Source organism: Erithacus rubecula (genome assembly GCF_903797595.1).
Source record: "Erithacus rubecula genome assembly, chromosome: 8".
Classification (NCBI taxonomy): Eukaryota; Metazoa; Chordata; class Aves; order Passeriformes; family Muscicapidae; genus Erithacus; species Erithacus rubecula.
The window spans coordinates 27013952-27035209 of NC_136659.1; the positions used below are offsets into that span (position 1 = coordinate 27013952).

General features: G+C 43.2%; 1 protein-coding gene across 1 annotated transcript in view; it reads right to left on the bottom strand.

Moving 5' to 3' along the window:
- The window catches only part of ADCY5 (adenylate cyclase 5), a 200060-nt gene that overhangs the window by 9435 nt on the left and 169367 nt on the right, over positions 1-21258 (bottom strand). Inside the window, exons 9-15 of the mRNA XM_079311027.1 lie at positions 20169-20191; positions 15742-15886; positions 14057-14154; positions 11283-11370; positions 4960-5076; positions 4066-4230; positions 1731-1906 (exon numbers count right to left, since the gene is read on the bottom strand). Coding sequence (XP_079167153.1) covers positions 1731-1906; positions 4066-4230; positions 4960-5076; positions 11283-11370; positions 14057-14154; positions 15742-15886; positions 20169-20191 — 812 coding nt within the window. The remainder of the gene's footprint in view (positions 1-1730; positions 1907-4065; positions 4231-4959; positions 5077-11282; positions 11371-14056; positions 14155-15741; positions 15887-20168; positions 20192-21258) is intronic.

A 21258-nucleotide genomic window follows, 5' to 3' on the forward strand; every position in this document is an offset into this window, starting at 1 on the left:
AGGAACTGGCTGGGCATTGGCTGGCAAGTGGTGAGAACTGTATTGTGCATCACTTGTTTTGTCTATTCTAATAAAATAATAATAGTAGTAGTAGTAATAATAATAATAATAGTAATAAATAATAATAATGATGATAATAATGAGTTTTCTCACCTATCCCCTTCCATCTCTCTCCCCCATCCCTGCACAGGGCAGTGAGTGAGTGGCTGTGTGGGGCTGGGCTGCAGCTGGGGCTGAACCACCACACAAATCCCATTTAGTGAGAGATAATACAGCATCACAGAAAGCTATTTCTGGGAAAACATTCTAACCTTCTCCACTTTATTACTGACATTCTGATTGTGAAGTGATGTAAATTATACTTCCAAGTGCTGTAATTTCGCTTAGTGCTTGAATTGCAAGAATGAAATTATATTTGAGATATAAAATGCTTTTATTTGACTAATTGTGTTAGAAAACACTAAATAGCTTCTGCTGATGGAACACCTAATATCTGAAAAAAGGGAAGAAAACCTCATTCTCCCTATACCTCCCCACAGAAAACTCCATGGGGTTTCCTGCCTAATTTCACTCACTTGAGTTAACAAAATAATTTAAGTGATTACTGCCAGTGGCAGCAAAATCTACACTTCCATTAAGTGGCAATGCCAGCAAATGCTATATTTCCATTAATTATTACTGGGCAGAAAGAAATGCTGAAATCATGGAATAGTCATGTGAAGAAGAAGAGTAACCAGATGCATTAGGCTTGGAGGGCTGATGGCTAATGGCCATCCTGAAATCTGAGCAACTGCAGAAGGTATTTGATACCACACTGGGAAGGGCCATGGGAATCTTCTCAAATACCCTGCTGTCCAAGGCAGGAACAGCCACAGCTATCAGCCTTGACAAACAGCTCACCTAAACTGGCATCATTGGATTCACTCACATTTAAGTACAATTGTTGCCTACAAGGGGAAATCACCAAAACAAGGAGTTAACACAACAATGCAATTCCCAGCAAGAAACAAAACTTGTGGAGGAGGACAGGCCTGTGGATGTGCCAGACTTCCCTCCCTGGTGTGGGGACCTCCAGGAGATGGGGAACCAGCACAGCAGTGCAAGGAGGCTGCACCAGGATTAATGAGTTACCTGATGACAAGGCAGCTTCTGTAAGCAAAAGGGCAACTCTCCACTCCCACCCTTCTGCTGGGAATTGTGCTGAGCCCAGACATGATACTGGCTTTTCAAACAAGCAGCAACTGGCAGGAGACCACTGGCCAAATATCAAGCACCACCATTCCACCACCCCAAGCTGGGTTTGATATAATGTGGTGGCTCACATCACATCCCTGAGCCAGCTAAAGTTTGTTGGAGGATTTTTTTTTTCCTTATTTGAGAAATGACATTTCTATATTGGGAGTGTAATACCAGAATTAAGAATGACTAACTACAGCTCCCCATTTCTGGAAAAAAGGAAATACAGATCCACTCTGATTCCAGTTATATTCTGTTATTAATAGATAGTTCATTAGTCAAGTCCCACATTAAAAAGATTTAAAGGGAACTGTATTCTCTTCAGAGGCAGAGAGCAGCACTGGCAGAGCTTTAGCTTCCAGCCATGCCTTCTCTGGTATCCTGCACTTCCATTGCTTGCACCACAGCCTTGGCACTCCCATCCACCAAATGCCACACTGAAACCACTGTGTGAAAGAAATCAGGTGAAGATTTCTGAAGTGAAAGGCACTTACTAGGTGTTGGCTGTAACCAGGAGATCTGCATTGTCAAAAAGGTTGACTCCTGGCACTTCCACAATGAGAACATATATAAATTCAATGATTAACATAAGGATCAATTTTCCAATACAGCTGATCTGAAGGAACACAGAGCAGGCCAGAAGACTCAATAAGACACTGTAGGTAAAGTACTGTATAAAGAGAAAAATGGGGGAAAAAACCAGAAAAGAGATAAATGTCAGCTGGATAAATCAAAACTGAAAATAAACTAAACACAGGGATAGAAAGGGATTGGTAGTTATGTAGTTGAACTGACCAAACATATAAACCTAGGGCTGCCTGTGGAATTCTCCCACATTACAGAAGTTAAAACTGAATGAATGAAGAGGAAACTGTGGCATTTTTCTCCAGGCATTATGTGCTTCACTCTCAAGAGGTATGGGAATCACAGCTGCTCAGCCAAGGTTGTGACATAGCTTTGCCCTGGACACAGTTACTAAAGTAGCAAAAGAGAATCACCCAGTTATGCTGCATTAAGTTGTGCTTAAGGCCAAATTCTAGACTCAGATTTGCATATCTGTACAACACATAGGACCAAGGGTATTGGCAGTTCACCCTCCTGGACAGATGCCCACTTGAGGCCACTGGGAAAGCACTGTCCCCTCTGATGTGACACACTGGCTCCATCAGCAAGGTACAGGCTGGACAAAGTCCCCATGCCCATCCCATAATAACCCCATGATACTTGGGCCAGCCAGCAGCTGCAGAGGTGCATGTGTGGCTGTGGAGCACCTCTGGCACACCTGGGTGCAGGAGCTGAGTGTTCAGCATGCCAGTGCTCCCCTGTGTGACTGCAGGTCATTTTTGGCTCCTGGGAAAGACAGCAGGGATGCAAAGTGAAGAGAGGCATGTTATCCAGCTCACCACCTCCTGCCATCAAATCTGTGGAGATTTAAGCTTCCACTCTGTCTGGACAGGCCTATTTCTGGCAAAAACCCCATATCATGTGCCTAAGGCAATGAATCCTTTCAGTTACAAGCAAGTCCTAGTTGAAGTAGAAATATGCTTATGTTCTGAGCTCATTTATATTAAACTAGAAAAAATAACTTGTACAGCTTGTACTTGACTCCTCAGTCTTGACTGAGGGTGGGATTCCATTGTCTCCTGTGTGGACACTGGGAGGAACAGCAAACATCTGTAGCAGATCCACATGTGCCTTGCAGAGTGCAGGTGAGAGACTCCTCACTTGTTAGCCCACTGAACAAAAGGACCTGGCTCAAGCTGCCAGAGCAACTTCACTGTGCAGAATGGCTATTCCATTGCTTAAAATTCCTATCTGTACTGGGCCAGCACTCCATATAAATTCATGGTGGGCACAGACTGTTTCTCCACTGTGCCAGATTCTGCTCCTGGGTCTTTCTGCAGACTAAAGCCTCTCACAGGTTTAAAGTCACAGTAATAGTAGTCTCAGAAACCTCACTGAATCACATAGGGACCATGTTTCTATTAAGTTAAAAGGAAATATGTCCAGTAGGATACCAGGATTTTCAGTACCACTTTGGACATCTGGATGGTAACACATCCACCATAAATCTATCAGTTCCCCATAAACCCAGATGACCTTGACATAAATTCTACCTCCATCCTAGACAGAGTTGTTTTTCCTTTTCAATTTCCAGTAAACAACACATGTAACAGCTGTGACCTAAAAACTCAGAGAAAGCTATGCAAAAAGATTTTTTTTTTCCTTTGTGAAGTATTCCACCGTGTGAAAAACATATTTGGGCTGGGGGTTTGGTTGGGTTTTTTTTCCATTAGAAGCATTTAATTTTTTTCTAAATGAGATGTCATGAAGACACAGGAATTGCATTGCAAATTGAAGCAGACCATAGTCTGGGCTGCTGACCTGTCTGAGTCCAGACCTTGGGAAAGAATATATAAGCCAAGTTTTTCATCAGGGCATAAAACAATGGAGGGAAGCATCAAATCTATGACTAGACATTGATTTTCAGAGAACTGATTTTTAGGTAAAACTGGGCACCCACAAACTCCTTTAAAATGACTTGCAGTTCTGCACGCCATTAAGGACCTCATGGAGAGGGACATTTACCCTGCTACTAATCCAACTATTTTAAAAGCCTACTAATTATTCAGCCCTGAAGGAGCTTAAACATTAATGTGGATTCATGATAATAACTTCAGACACTTTAGTCTGCACATAGTAGCCTGTGTCAGTCCTGTAATGTCAGTCAAGAACCACCTTGCTTTCCTCTGAATCCCTGAGATTTATCACACAGGTTTTATGGCCTTTCCAGACTGACCTCTGAAACCCATTTTTTTCAAGCAATACCTCTGGAAAGTTGCAGTTGGGCAAAGGACTGTCACAGAATCCCTGCAAGGTGCCCAGGCTGTAGTTGGAAGTCAGGTTGCTGATAAGGCAAATGTCCACCCGGTCAGGAGTGATGTTGTACTCAGCAGCCATGCAGCTGGCAAGATCCACAGTGCTGCACATGAACTGGAAAACAAAGATGGTATTAGGCTCCACAGCATAGATAAAGAGAAGAAAACAAAATAGCTTATACCAGTTTAAAAGCCCCTTGGAAATGATTGTAGCAATGTGCAAAATATGCAATATTAAATCAGCTTATGTTTTACTGCATGTGCAGTAGCTATGGTTTTTTTCCTCCCCCAAAATATTAATTAACAAAATCCAGGCCCCAGGGAGCAGCCCATGTCTCTGTGAGCCTGAACTCTGCAGTGGTGTTTGCAATCACAGCCAGACCACCTCAGTCCCAAAAGTGCAACTCAGAGCAGAGTCATCACCGTGCCCATGACTCTGCACCAGGAGCAGGAGGCAGCACCATGCAGGGCTGGCACAAAGCCCAGGGAACTCTCATGGCCCCACAGTATGGGGGGAGTTTAAGAGCTCATCAGCCTCGTGCCAGCCCTTCCTGCAGGGACACACATCAGGTTGCCTCCTGCACTTGCAGCAGTAGCATTTTTAGAGAATCACAAAAGGACCTGGGCACAAATCAGTGCCAGGCATATAATGGGCTCCAGGGATGGAGCTGTTGGGCTCCCATTTATTTTCTGTGCCCAAAAAGCCAAGGGCACCGACCTCAGATGCTGTCAGCCCTAGGCAGCATCATGCTAAATTCAGTGGTTTTAAGGGTCACAATGCTGCAGAGCACCAATAAGAAAACAATGCAGAACTGAATGGATCAAAAGGAAATAATGGACATACCATGTTGACAAAGGCAGACAGAAAAACCAGGATAATGGCAAAGACCCCAACTAAGGTACTATTGGTCCTGGACTGTACAATCTTCTTAGAAAGAGTCTGGAGAGGAACTGGGAAAAGCTGAATGAAAGAAAAAAAAAAATTAAATAGAAACATAAAATCCTTGTTTGTTTTACAGATTACAACCTGCATTTGAGCTGCCTGCATCCTTCAGCACAGTCTGTGTGGATTCTGCAGAGGCTGGAGGATGCTGATGGGGATGGCAGCTCTGGGACAAGGGCAGCAGAGACATGAATGCCTCGTGGCAGCAGGCCCAGCTGGCTCTCCAAATCTACTTAGCCCTTCCTAATGGGAGTGATGGCTCCCGAGCCCAGATAGCATGGCTTGCAGGGCTGTGCTCATCCTGTCGTGAGAAGCAAACCACAAGCCATCTGTAGCTGAAATAGCCAGCAGCCTGAGCCTGCAAATTACTGGAGCAAAAATTCAAAAAGGCAGCAATGAAAACACACTTTTGTCATGTCCCTTTGATCACCAAGGCGTATGGTGGGACTGTGTCCCTGGTGCCATTTCACACACAGACTGTTAAACTGCCCTGTGATCTGCCAGACCCCCGGCAAAAGGCGCTGCAGACATCAGCTGGCAGGGCTGCTCTGTGACACTGCTCCCTGCTCGTGGAGATAAAACCCCTCGAGTGAGGGCACTCAGGGAGCTGTTCATCCTGGCTGGCTCCCTGCTGGCAGGGCCAGGAGCTCCCTGCTGCTGCCTGCTGGTGCAGGTGCTGCAGGGCATTCCGGGTGGGAGCAGTCTGTGTGTTGGAGCAGAGGCTGCCCTGGTGCCCCTGGGTCACCTCCCTGCATTGCTCTGGCTGCAAGAGTGTCCAGGAGAAGCCAAGGCAGCCCTGTCCCTTCATGTGCCACTGCTGTGCCAGTGGAAGCTCAGGGCTGGAGCAGGAATGATGGAAGCCCTGACACACTCCCATGGGAGACTGTTCTCCCAGTGCCCTGCCCCACTCCACCATGCCAGCACACAGGGCTCTGCCCAGGACTGCCCAAGCCTTCTCCAGAGCCCAGCTCTCCCTTCCCTTACTCACTGCACAAATTACCAAACCACTAGAGTGTATTTTTAGAGGCACAAAGAAACAGCAGCACAGCGCCATGGCACTGCAATTTAACTATGACTAATGTTTCTATTAAAAGTCTTGCTTTTGCCTTTTATCCTTCACTCTTACATCTTTGGATATGCAACATTTTGTCAGTGCTGTGCTTCCCACACAGCAGCCCTACAGTGTAATTACTGAGAGCTGCAGTGGCTGATTAGCTGGGGACTTTTTACAGAGCCAGGCAGAGGTTGTGGCAAGAGTTTTGAAAGAGGTGATTTCACCTGCTACCTGCACATGCTCCAGGTGAGAGGACAAGGCTCTGTGGGGGACTGGAGAAAAGGGGAAAGTGGTGTAACTTATTTGCACTGAATGAGGATTAATTGAAATGTATTGAAAGTTATGCAATCCTTCAGGCTCAGTGGCAGCCACTATAAAACAAAGGAAAACACCTTTCTCTCAGAAATAAACCCTGATGACATAGAAATCCTTGGCTTTGTTGATAAGCCAAGAACCAAAATCTTTGCCCTACCTTGTCCAGCTGCTTCCACAGAGATGTCAGCTAGCAGATCCCTACTAGAATAGGGATATGGAAAATCCAGTGGGGCTTTCCTCTGCTCTAGCCCCCACAGGATTTGGAAGAAGAAGGAGGATCTCTACTGCATTTAGACAGTTTCTCACTAGATTAGAGCAGGACAGGTTTTCCTGCCACTTCTTTGTTTAGGCCTCAAGGCCAAGCTCCACAAAGGTATTCAGGGATCTAACCTCCATCTGTAATCTGTGGGAAATCAGGCACCTAAATTAAACTTTGGAGTTTTTTGTTGTGGATCTTGGCTCAAGGCCCTGCTGCCAACAATCCCAAAAAAGCCTGACTTTGAACCAAGCCTGAGATATCAAGCAAAGCAATCAAGTGGAAGACACTAAAATTCTAATGAAAACATGTTTTCTTTGTATTAATCTTGGTTCTCATTACTTTGCAAACTAGAAAAAATTTTAGGTCAGTAAACAAGTACAGCTGGAAAAAGTCCTGAAGAAGAAAGAAATGCCAAAACCCAGAGGGGGTCAGGGCTGCAGTTGAGAGTGCAACAACACAGTCATGCCATGCATCTGAGGAACCTGTGCCTTTTAACACTCATGGGGGCCCTGTCACATAAATCACTCTCTCCCCATTTCACAGAGGCAGATGGAGACCAGGAACACCTGCAGCTTGAAGGACTTCTCTGACAGACATGGGGAGCCTATCTCAGGTCTGATAATTCAGCTTGCAGTGCTTCCTCCATCCACAAGTCAGGGGTATAGCACAAAAGTACAAAAAATGAAGATGACTTTCCCTCCCATTTTCAAAAAAAACCCCACAAAAATAAGACCTCTCCTCTTAAAAGAAGCAGAATATCAGGACATTACAGTACAGTGAAAACCCAAGCAGCCCTGCTGGTTGGTCCATTGGTTTGCAGTGCCCAAAGTGACACTCAAATCAAGTGAAGAACAGATCTGATGAAATGGCAGCTCCCAGCTGCATCTGCACTACTGAGAAGGGGCTGAGAGAAAGGATGTGATGCATCTGGGCAGCTGAGATCCACGTTTGGGCAGCCACAAAAGTGTGAGGTCACTCACTAGCACTCTTGAAATCCCTATGTAAAGAAAAATAACCACAATGGGAAAAAAAGAAAATTGGATTGCCCAGTTGATTCCAGTTCACTCTGAATTGAAATGCATTAAGTGCAGGGGAAGAAAGGGCACTGCTGTGCAGATGAAAGTACAAGTTTAAGAAGTGATCCAACAAGTAGTATGTTACACTGAAAATAATCCATAACCTCCAGGCATTTGCATGACAAAATTACTCCAAATGAAGCCCATTCTTTGGAACAACAGCTGATCTAGGACAGAAGAGAAATATTTCTTCTTTTAGTCTTCTTAACATCTAGTGTGGGTATGGAAAACTACTTAGATAATTGCTGTTATGTTGTAAGATGAGGTCTTTAAGGTCTGATTTTTCAATTTGTAATAAAAGCCTTTGAGTCATTCTGAAGTACATTAAGATGCTGGAGTAAAAGACAACATCTCCAGGCAACTTGATGCTGAAAGTCCATTTATGTAACTTATTTCACAGTGATTATTAGTCTATTAAAAAGTATGGTTTTCAGAGGGTTTTATTTTTCCTGACTGAGACAAAAAACTCAAATGCTTTAGGAGCATCTAGACCAGCTTTTGGGGGCAAAGAAAGTGATTGGCAAGCAACACCTATGTAGAGCTACAGCAAAGCTTATTTTCTCATAAAGGATAACTTGAAATTTCTCTCCTGTGTGCTCCCAGAGCCATGCAAGAAGTTGAATTCCACACAGCTTTGCAGTACCAGAAGTTAAGGGATTTGAAGAAAAGAACACAAACTTGGTAAACTAGTAGCAAAACAGATGTCTGTCAGCAGAGTATTTGAGAAGGGACCCTGGTTCCCATGACCTCAAACTCTGCTGGGAAGGGACACCACCTCACAGTGGCCAAGTCTTCATGGAGCATCAAAGCAAAGAACTGGAACTCTCTTGTTTATTACAGCTGAAGAAACTTGGAAAGCCAAGCTGGCTGTGCTGGCAGTTCCAGGATCAGCTTCTAGTCCGTGGAGAATTTCATAGTGGAAGATAATAATGACAGCAAAAGAAAATAAAACATGATCAAGCTGTTCAGAAAGAGCCTGCTGGCCATTGTCAAAGCCAGAGATGGAGAGGCCAAAACAGGGAGGGAAAATCTCACATGAAAGCTGGAAAGAGGAAGAAAAAAGAGACACTTATCATGTAAAAGCACAGCAAACAGGCAAAAGTTATGCTCATGCTGATGTCCTGGGGTGGACACCTGCTTTCCAACTTTGTGTGGAATGAACCACTGGTATTTAAAACACATGTTCCCCTCTCCCACATCTGAGAGTGAAACAAAGCAAACAATGCTGACATTGCTGCCTTCAGGGACTTCAACTGAAAGATCTGCAAAATTGCCTTCCTTCTGCAGGTGTGTAGAAATGTTTCCTGGAGCAATGTGGAGTACAGAAATAAAGTAACACCCCTTATCCAAGGGCTGGGTAAACCCATTGCTTAAAAATCAAAGACTTGAAACACCAAGATCCTGGATGACAGAAGTGGGCTGCAGCTATTAGGAGCTGACAAGCTAGAAGTACTTGTTCCCTAAACAAGCATCTCATAATCAGGTGTTGTCAGCAGAGGCTGATTTGGAGCACTAAGAAGGGGTAATCAAAAAGGAACTGGAGCTAGAAGGCCCAGTATTTTAAATATTTGCAATCTCTGCACAGAAGCCACACTGGATGTTACACATGAGCATGTTGTGGGGATAAAAACTCACTGCTGGAAATGTCAGGGGCTTCAGAAAATCCCATTAAATTCTGATGTTATTCTGAATTTCCTCTGATGTCTTGTGCATCTTCTATGCACTGAGGCAAAGCCAGGCACCACTGAACAGACCTCTTCTACAGGAATTTGGAAGATGAGGACAAAGAAAGCAAGAATGAAATCTGCCTACCATCCCAGGGACTGAAAATCCTGTGTGCCTTTTAAATTAATCAGTAATTAAGACCAGTAGTAATTTTAACCAAAAAGCCCAAGCCAAAGTCAGAGGATTTGAATGATGACAGAAGAATGAGTGCTGCTGTCAGAATGTGGCAGTGGCTGTAAATGCCAGAGGGTGACAAACAGCTCTGAGCCTTGGAATCTGGCTGGTAGCAGGTCAGGGCTGCTCCAGAGCTCCAGGCTGCCCTGCTCTCATCCCAGCAGATCCTGTGAGCTGGGCTGGCCCTGCTTGCCTGGCAGAGATCTGCAGTGTCAGGAGGCACCACAGCTCAGCACTGAGTTCCCAAGTTCTCTGTGGCTGTGACCAAAACCTTGTCCCTTTGGTGGTTAATTAACTGCTAATCACATTAGCTGCTGATACCTGTTTACAAATGGATGACTTTTAGTGGCATCCTCAAGTGCAATGGACACTCCAAATACAGCCAGGCAGTTGTACCATTCCCCAGCTCAAGGCACCCAAGCCTTCCTATCAGCAGTGTTGTTTCTGACTCCACTTCTCACTGCAGGAGTTTTTCTCCCTAAATTTGCCCTAAACCATGACACTGGTAAACAAGCAAGACCAATAGGATGCTACACTTACAAACTAGGCTCCCTTTAATGTTCTCATAAGGCCAAAGGAAACCTTGTGAGTCGTTAAGTTCAAATAGAAGTTAAAACTTCTTTCATTGGGAATCGTCTGCTACTCTTATTATATAAGAAGGCAAAGTTTAATTTCCAAATCTAACTCTAAAAAAATCAAAAAGACATGTAAGGTGCAAGTCTGTCAAGAGCACCCACATTCAACTGTTGAAAATGGCACAGAGAAGATAATTAAAGTGAGACAAGTCATCTGCCTGACATTATCCATTATCCCACTATTTTTTCTGCAGGAAACATAATGCTACTGAGCTGTTTTATTCCAGGCACTGAGGAACAAAGCTGAGCTTGGGCTGAAGAACCTGAATCTGAGTGTGTTCCATGTTCAGACACTTCTAGACTAGAAGGATCCCTAAAACTGAAACACATCAATGCTTTAAATAGGAACACCTTTGAGTGAAATAGATGAGCACAGCACCCTTCCCACAATGCTCACTGCCAATTTACCACTGGCTGACAAGAAGAATTAATATGTTTTTGGACTTCACACAATGTATTTCTTTTCTGATCAAAGCCAGCCACAAGAAAGGGCCCAGCAAATGTTGGAAGCTCTGTACACTCATCTGAGACAGGCTGATAAAATTCTATATGTTTATGGCTTTTACTTCCCTCCAGGACATTTTTCCTTGATTATATTCTGCTTCTGATTATCTGCCTACCCAAACACACATATGCAGCAGGGGCCAGTACACAGGCAGCTCACAGGCAGGAAGTTTACAGGGAGGAAATGAATGGTCAGGGTTTGGTCCCACATTGGAAAATGTGTTCTTATATCAATATGAGAGTGTCTGCAGGGGACTTAATAGACATGCAGATCCACGGAGTGATTACTTCTTGCTGAGCTACAGAGATGCCAACCCTAACATCTGTTTGCAGTTCATTCTGCCTTATCAAAGGCTTTTTCTGTAACCCTTATCACATAGTGTGGAAAGGATGGCTAACAAAACACACTCTGTTAGCTGAAGAAGCAGATTGTTGATCTGGTTATCCTAAGCAGAGGACTACAAAGAAACCACAGTACTCACCTTTACACAGGAGTAAATGACTGAAACAAACACCACTGTGGTCAGGATCAGGAAACAGGTCAGGTAAAAACCCAGCATAAATGTAGAGCTGAAATCAAGGAGAGGTTTGGTTGGTTTGGTTTTGTTTTTAAATGCACATTATATAGAATAGCTACAGGTCTGCTCTCCAGAACACATTTGTGCAAGCTATGGCACACTGCAGAGGCTTTCCAATTAGAATAGCAGTAGGAGACACGAGGTGCCTTGAATACCAACAGATACTCTGGCCTACTTAGAATTATTCAGACAGGCTGCAGGACAGAGAATGCTGCATCTTTTACAGCAATCACCTTCCTGCTGGGGGGACAGAGGTGGGACTGAAAAACATTTCATGCACTAGAGGAGGTGACAGAACAACCTGTTGTGGCAGGTCAGCCCCAGCTGGCTGCGGGCAGGGCACCCCTGGGAAGGAAGGCAGGCTGAGCTGGCTGGGAATAACCTCAGTGGGAATGGCTTCCCATTCCATACAGGGAATGCCTGTGCAGCACCACTCTCTGTGCTCTGCCTCGTGCATGGGATGTGAGCAACCTCAGCACAAGGACAGGCAGGGATAAAGCCTTATCTGGGCCAGCTCGAGGGGTTCCTGCTCCTCCCAGCTTTGAAGCACAAAGAGGATTCCAGGGCCAACTTTGTACTGTGAATTTTCATCTGTTTTCCTCACAAAGATATTCAACACCAATTTCCTGGTGCTTGGTCTCAGTGTGACAGGATTGGCCCCCTCCCAGGAGCCAGCCTTGTTCATGATCTAAAGGAAGTATTCTTGCAATGTGACATTGAGGGCAACAACACCAAAGCCAGCTGGTCTCTGCGTTCTCTCATGACTACTAAGATAATTGTACTTGCAAATTCTCTGTTTGAGCCTTTTTTGAAATTCCTTAAAGCTATTCCTCTTTATCATAATAAATTGACACTGACATCCTGCCTAGTTTCAAACTCAGATTCCACAGTGTGTCTTTCATGAAGTTCTGATGGTGACCCATATGCACCTGTGGTTTCACTTGGTGTTTAACTACTACCTTCAATAAAACAGCAAAGCTAAGCAATTGAAATCTAAGGAAAAAACAAAGCAAAAGGTGAAGGGACACTACCTGCAGCTAAAATACAGACTTTTATTTTCTCTTGATACAAATCACTTTTCAGACAGGCCAGGCTGACTAAGGACACTTCAGAACTTGCAGAAAACACCCCAAATAAACAAACACCCTCTTTATTGGGCAGCATGGAAGGAGACTGAACAGCACAACATTTGCACCACACTGCCATGAGGGATTGGATCCTGCATAATACAAAGGAGGCAGCCATATGGTTGCCAAACATCAGAAATTGTCAAGTTGTCATTTAAATGTTAAACTGGGTTTTATGGAGACAGTGTAGTGGCTGCTTAGGGAGTTTGATGAGCAACACAAGCCTGGTAGAGGGGCTCTGCAGGTGTGAAGTTATGACAGCAATATCCAGAAATCCTAATTGTAAGCCCCTGTTAAATTAGTTACTCTCAGAGAACATTTCTGGATGTAATTAACAATGCATTAATTGCTGGAAATTATCTAGTTCCAATTTTGAGCCTCTTTCAGCTTCACTTGCAGTTTCCCAAAGCAGACCTGTCTGTTTACACAGTGCATTTGTCCTGATGCTATTTTGCTGATTCAGTCCTTCTGTGAGCACTCCTGCCTGGGAGAGTGAATGACAAACACCAGACTACATGTTATTTCTGTATAACCAAATATCTGATCTGAACACTACAGACCAATCTCTACTCCAAAAAGATCTATGGTGGGAACAGACTTAGGAAACAGTTGTAATGGCATAAAATAGTGCCGGAGCTCTCTTTAGGGACAAATTTTTGTCTTCTTGTAAGGGAGATAAATTTGGAGCATTTTCAGAGCTTCTGTGATCTTGTTTGTCAGTTTAAAAATGACTAACTCCAAATTTATTTCCAACACAGCATTGCTCAGTGAATGGTGTATTATTGCTACCAAACCAGAGCATAGGAAATACCAACATGCTGTAATTTTAAGTGGCTTTTAAAGAACTCTTTGAGAAGAAGTTCCAATTCTGCAGATGTCACTGCTGGAAAAGGTTTAGTGGGCTGTGCTGTGCCTTGCAGACAGAGCTGCAGAACACTGCAGTGGGTCAAGAGCTCTGTGCCCCACAGCCCTGAGGAGCTTATGACATTCTTGCCTGGGAAAAAAATGACTGCAACCCTTAAACCTGGAGAGAGCCACAAGCTCAGGCATGTGCAGCTCAACCCCCTCTCACTTCTCTTCTTGCCCAACTGCTCTGGGTCCAGAAGAGTAAAAGTATGGGAGATTATGCCTCATTTACTAAGCAGACCCTGAGACCTCAGTGCTCTGAGCAATGAGGCTGTGATGGGTGTTCACCTCCCTGTCCCACTGTGTTTAGGTAAGAGGACAGCCCAGCCTTGTGCTGTGAGTGTGTGCCATGCAATCCTTCCTGCTCAGGGATATTTCCCAGCTGAATTTCCTAAGATGGAGGTACATTATAAGAGAAATCACATCAGGAAAACAGAAATCCTCACATGCCAGTGAGGACGTTTTAAACTGCACTACAAATGGGTGAAAACAATAAGCACCATGCATGACTTGAGCATGAATTATTTAAGGATTTTTCTCTTCCCCTTGGTGTTCTGAATTTTCAAGAAAAAAACAAAGAAAAGTAGGCTGGAATGGCGGGGGGGGGGGGAGCAGATGGGAGCAAAGGGATGAAAGGGTACTCACTGTGGCACAATTATGATTTGAACAAAGCAGATGAAGAGGAAGACTAGGGAGGCACAAGCCACATAGGCTCCAAACCTGTCATCCACCTGTTTGGAGTACTGCAAAAAAAAGAGTTATATTAGTGGGAAATGTGGCTGATGCCTTCTCTCCACAAAGGCTTCTTCCATGACTTTTGTCTACATCCTTGGAAAGCAGTGCTGGTAGTAAACAACATTCCCAACTCCCCTTCTCCCCCAGGCAACCTGTAAGGGCTTGAACAGGTCCAAAGGCCAGGGAAGAAACTCAAGAGCTGGGAGAAGAGAGGATTCACCAACTGCCCCTTGCATGAGAGGAACAGAAATGATGAACTGGCACCAATTCTAGGTCACTGTCATCAGGCCTAAACTTCTTCCATGGGAAGTTTCCTCCAAGAGGGACAAATGAGAAAACCTTGCACGTGGTGCAGATGACTTGACTAATTCTGATGCTGTGGTTTCACAGTCACTCCTTCCAGCTGCTTGTCAAGGTATTGCCCACGTGGGAGCTGCATCCCACTCCCAAGGATCCTTTATTTAGCTTGAAACTCAGTTTTCTGCACAGACCCTCTCAATGTTTGAACCACAAAACAAAAGGTGTTCTGAACAGGTGAACAGCTAATTTCCCTGGCAGTTTTCAGCTGTAAAACTGAAGAGGAGGAGTGGGGGGAAATTACATGCTTGAGCTTTTATCCAGTCCCACACTGATTCATTGAACAGCTGTAAATCCTGAAAAGCTCTGCTTTTGTAATAGGTAGTCATTCTTGTCAAGGAAAGACTGTTTCTAAATAAAATTATACAATAATTAGTGCAAACTTATTATGAAGTTTTTTCCATTGAATAATGAGTTTAACCCAAAGACCAGTCAAGCATCCTAAGGATTTGTGCTTGATTTAAAAAAGTAAAAGAAAAAAGGATTACTTTCTTTGTGCAATTAAACCCACCATTTCTTACAGTACATTTAATAATGTCATACAGGTACCTCTAAACTTAGACTTGGAAATTTAACTTTACAGCCATCTAGAGCTGGTGGTAGCTGATAGTCTCTACTATCTAGTCAGGGAAATGACCTTTGCCTCACAAAAATGTCTGAAACCTAAGCAGGAAGGAATGAACTGCTTATGAGCTTTAGGTCTGCTACTCCCCTTTCTCACATTTGTGGGCTAGAGAACTATTTCCTGTTTAAAATGGGCTCCCAAAAATATCCAGAGTAGAGATTGCATCCCAATGAACCCTAATAGTACCTAGGGCTCTTTGGGGGGGACAAAGGGCAGGGAAAAAGTCCCTCCAGAGGTGTTTCAGAGCTTAGGTAGGCTGGAGTGGGTTTCTCCAGTGATTTGAAGGGGATAAGGGCTGACTGCAATCTCAGTTTGGAGTCTCAAAGTCAGAGATCAATCTGGTTTATTCTGTATTCCCTTTACTTCGTATTCATGTGTGTCTGGTAGAAATGGCTTTGCTTTCCTGGCCAGTGCTTCCTCCAGGTGACCTTTTTAGGACAAATTATATTAAGGTTTCCATGAAGAAGAATGAATTTTTTTAAGATCACAACCCCACCTGCAGCACTCAAACCATAGCTTAAACCCTAGATACAAAAGCCTGACTTTCTGCAGGAGAATTAGAACTCCTACCAAGGCTGCCTGACACACTGCAGTGGGTTTTGGGCCCCGTTACCTTTTTCTCCAGGTCAGGCTCCCTGAATGTCAGCAGGAATTTGCGCACGTGCTCCGAGCGCAGCCGGTCGATGCTCCTGGCGTCGATGGCCCGGCCCAGAAACTCATCCACCTCATCCTCTGGGTTCATACTCTCCTGGGTGCTCCTGGATGTCATGGAAAGGGAGCAGAAGAGCACGAGATAATTCCTGCCTCTGCACCCTGTGCTATCACTGCAGTGTGCAATGAGCTGGAGGTTAATGGCGTTTTGCTTTTGACAGCTTCAGCTGGGAGCAGAGAGGGGGGACATCAGCTCTAGAGCTCACTGCCAGTCCTGAGTCATTATTACAAGGCTTCTGTTAATTGCCCTTTTTCTATAATACATCTTTTTCCTTGCACTCAGGTCTCATTTCCATCCCTCATTCTCTAAAACCACTGGGTAGGCTCCTTCCCTTCCCCTCTGTCTTATTCTTCCCTGCACCGCTGTGCTGTTGTAGCTGTTAGTGCCTGCACTGAAAATATGATTTATGCATCCAGTTATATCTCTTACTTTCTAATAACAATTTCTGTAAATATTACTATGAAAATTTCCGAACTTGAACAATTCTTCCTTTTTGAGATAAAATTGTTTACAGAACAAACGTGGGGAAAAAATATGACCTGACTCCTCTTCACACAGTTACTTATGAATATAAAGCATAAAACAGAAAGAAAAATCTGTTTACAAGATAAAGGTTTCAAAAGGCAACAGAAGAAAAAAATAGAAATTAAATTCTGCTTTCTAAATATGTGGAAAAGATTATAATCTTTTGTGTCACTGTTTTTCTGAATCTCTGCTATAGCTTCAGAAAAACAAAGCTGATTTTCAAAAATTGTTGAGAAGAAATAACATCGTAAACTTAATTGTCCTGAGGCACTTTGCACTGAGGATCAGGAAACCTGAAACACCTCCCCAGATTCTAGCTATTTTTAAAATCTAACAGTATTTTAATGACTTGATGCTGTCACTTTAATGGCCTGCCCTCAAATGAGCTATAGGCAGAAATTTAAAGCTAATCCTGAAGTGCTGCTTTTCTGCTTTTCTTGCATGATTGCCCAGGTTATCCCCAGGGTTTGCCAACAGTTATCCACTGAAACATGCCCCTCCCTTGCACTGGAGTATATTCAGCAGATAACTATTTCTGTGTGCAAACCCCATGGTAGCAAAGCAACTTAGGGCTCATGTTGTGTGACCCTGAGTTTAGGCACTTTGGAGGAAAAATCCTGGGGTCTGACAAGCATGATGAAAAGCTGCTCTGCTTTATTTCCCTGGTTTCATTTGTACTGCAGCAGAGCACACAATGCACTCTGTGCTGCAGCCAGCAGGCTCCCACAGGTAAGGCTGTGCTGGAAAGCAGCTTACAAACCAGAATGTGACTCTGGTTTAAAAGTTAAAGGTCCCTTTCCAAAAGGAAGGCTCTTTCAAAGCTTTCTCTAAAACAATCAGATTTTAAGAATCCCTCTGTAGCTCAACTCTTCTGTGCACCTCTTGGCAAGAGAAAAATAGATCAGGTCTACCTGCTCATTTCCATTCCACCACTCCTTGCCCCAGCCAGTGAATTTAATGTGTTTGCACCTCAGCTGGATCATGACAACACACCAGTGGCATCTATTCAGTGGCCATATAGCAATTATAAGCCTCATTTGTCTCAAGGTCTAATCTCTGTTTTAGCCAACCTTAGTATTTCAGAGGGGTTGAGGGAAAGAATTTTTTATTTTTGGGTCTAGAAGTTATTTAGTTCCTAGAAATTCTTATCATCAGCTTTGAAAATAAAAGGGTTCTTTTCCCTACAAGGTCAATTTGCTTCCTCAGAGGAAGTACATCTGCTTGAGCATTCAAGGGGATAATGCTTATTTTCATTCAGTCCTTGCAACGTCTTCTGGGCTCATAAAAATGAGCAAGGAAATCATTAGGCTTTGTATTTACAGAATGCCTTCCAAGATCCTGTGAGTTATGTACACACTTGGGTCATTCCCCTTTCACCATTCCGTACCACGCACGGGATGTATCTTCCAAAGCAAAGGACTCAGCTCAGCTCAGCACAGCCACACTTCAAGTTCCACTCTGGAACTCAGGAAGATGCAAAGAGAAGAACCTGCCAGCTTGGTCTCTGCCTCAGCTGCCTGTTTTGCAATAGGTTGTTTTACTGCTCAGGTAACTTGCACAGCCCGTTGTACCCAAGCTAAATTACACCACAGCAAGTTTGGGTACATTTGCATAATGGAATTTTAAATTGGTTCACAAAAGTTCCCTGTGCTAAGGAGTGCCCTGGAGGCAGTGCCTGTAAGTCAGAGCTGAGGTACTGCCATGGACTAATTAAATTCATATGTCAAAATGCCTTTTGATATATTGATGGTGTGGTTTTGGTGGGGAGGGGCAGGGAGGAAATTAGGATTTCAGGCTGCCATGAAATTTCCAAAAACACATCCTAAAAGCAGTGCTGAGATTTCTTCAAATGCAGCCAACAGAAAATTGTGTCAAGGGACAGGAACAGCATAAACAAAGCTTGTAGCAACTTTTTTACTCTGCTTGCAAATGTGAATAAGAGCAATTAACCCAGAGGTGCTGGCTTCAGAGTGGTCCAAAAATGTGCTGCTGATTTAATTACTTTCGGCCAATGCAGAGTGTGACACTGCCAAAACTGCATGTATGCCATAATTTTAAATGCTTCATGCTTAGATCCAGTAACTGAACCTGTACTCAGGCACATGAGGTTTGGTTCTGTTTTCAGGGATGTGTGGTGCCCACTTCTTCCTTTGCTTTGCAGTACTGACCCTCAGTGTTTCTGCCAGTGAAGGAACTGCCTTAGTACTTGATATGGTTTAGGTATCTAATTTTAACCATTCTCACCATGAACATACTCTGCTAGAGATTTATTTTTGCCAAATCTTTGTCCTTGAGTTAAACAGATTTCTGGATAAGGAGAATCAGAGGCAAGTAATAGACTCTTTTGGTACTGAACAGAAATGCAAAAATCCTGAAATCTGTATAATAAACTGGAACCATGCTGAGTGAGCCAGCTCAGCCAGTGGCTTTAGCAGCCCAAGGAACCTTTCAAACTATAGGATGGAGAACATATTTTATGGTCTTTGGAGCAACAGAAGAGATGGTGTTCCTCAGCTGTTGTGTGACTGCTGTGGACCAGCACAGAGGCAGCTCATTTTTGTATTTTCTTGTAGAAACTATGAAGAAAAGTACTATTTCATGAGGAATACTGAAAATTTCTATATTCCTATGAATAATTTTGTTGCAATCTGTTAGCTCTTTTCTGCCTAAAGCATATCTAACATCAGCTGAGTTCCCAGCACCCATGGATGCAACAGGAAAACAGGAAACAGTGGGACCAGTGGAACATCCCAGGGTGCACAGAGCTAAATGTTATGAAAATCCAGTTTGCAGGGAATGGTAAGGGAAGGAGAGACTGTCTCTTAACATTGCCATGTTTAAAATTATCACTTTCCTTTTCTTTTTAGGCAGCTGCTCTCAGTGCTCAGCCACCATAATGTGAATTTTCCCACAGCTGGATACTGAGAGCCCACAGAAGCATTTACCTGTCCCAGCTCACAGAAATCCACTCAGCCCTGATCAGAAGCCTGAGAAACATGATAAGGGCAACAGGAACATATTTTAGGTATCAGATTCCTCTACTGTTGCCTAACTCACTCTAAACAAGCTTATAATTAACACCATTCAGCAGGACTGAATGTGAAATTATTCTAAACACCTTCAAAATCAGGAAATGATTTTGTTATACCCAGTTGTAGAAGTTAAAAAGAGAATGTGTTTAGGTTTTTCCCTCCAAAGCAATTTTTCAAAATACCACTCTCATTATATTCTTATTTTAACAATTTTTCTGAAGTTCTATAGGAAAAAAATGAAAATGCTGCTAAAATTTGGTTGTATATTTTAGAGCATGAAAGTCTGAATTTACTTTTTCAAACAAGCTATCATTTCTAATATGAGTTTATCTCATATGTAGAAATAAGTAATATGCAATAAGGATTAATACAAATATATACAAATAAAAACTATACAGGTACTTAAATACACACATAAACCTTTCTTATTGGAGATGTCCAACACATATATGATTTACAGGAAGATTTTGTCTTGGGTTATTTGCAAAGATTGGAGATTATCTGGGGCAAGGGGAAGTGCAGCAAAAGCATTTTAATTATAAAAGCAAGTTATAACCATGAAACAAATGAATGTTTTGAGGGCAGTGGCTGTTCTGAATGCACATCAGTCAGTCCTGTGCCCTCAGCTGGCTGTCCCTCCAGGACAAGCCTCTGGAGAGTCCAAACATTATTTTTGGCTTGCAGGCATCAATTTTTGTCCTTTTTTAATATAAGAAAAAAGATCCCAAATGTGTAAACATAACAGTGTATGACAGAAGTAAATTTGCTTACTTGTCCTTGGGGTCCTCGAAACCCTGCAAGAAAGGAAAAGAGCACAAGGGTGAGCAAACAGGCTGACCTTGAGAGCACAAAGCATCCCAGGAACAACATCCCACAGGGCACTTCTCATTTTTAAGGTGTGGATGGACAGCCTGTCCCACCCACAACAGTATTTTGTGCAGCCCTGCCAGCAGGCAGGCAGAGCAGCTTTGGAAACACACATTGCTTCAGATATAAATTCATGGAAGTGCAGATAAAGGAAATGTTTCAGCTGACTGCTGGCACACTTTATTTCAGGTGTCTCCTTTTTAGCAGTCACCATTAGAAATGATACAATGGAAATTGTACTGATATTGTAACTGAGGATGTATTGCACTTGGAATAAAATTCAGAACAACAGCAGAAATCAACCTCTGTATTCAACAATGCTGCATCTCTTTATGTCAGGGCAATGGATGTATTTTGGTTTTCATCTCTCCCAGGGGTCTCCCTGCTCTTCCCCTCATCACATGCACACACAGAACATGTTTTCTTGAATAAGATTTCAGGAATTATTTATAATATTTGCAATAGCCCAAATATTCACAGTTATTTCAGGACCACCTGAATTGATAAAGTGTATTTATGAATCATCCATCATTTTAATGGCTAGAAGGCCTTAGACAAAATTTTACATGGAGGCACAAGTTTATATCTTTAGCATTAACATATCTAACAGACCAAATTGCATCAAAATTGCCATTTTGCATGGGCTGAAACAAAATGTACCCTCTGGCATCTTGGCTTAAATTTAACTGTAGTCAAGAAAAGTTGTATATTTGACAAGTAGGGTCAAATACTCAAGCATAGAGTTTGTACTCTGTGTTCCAAAACATAAAACGAGTGTAGTGGGGAGATATGAAGAATTGCTTTTGTTTTTCTCCCAGAGACCTCAGGCCAAAACTGCTCAGGGCACATGAGGATTTTCCAGCTGCTGGACCTGCAGCAGCAACCATTCTGGGGTGAGCACACTGAGATCCATCCATCCTGACTGAAAATCAAACATCTTTTGGCAAAAGTCTTCCCACAGCCTCCAACAGCACCAGAAACAATAACACTGGCC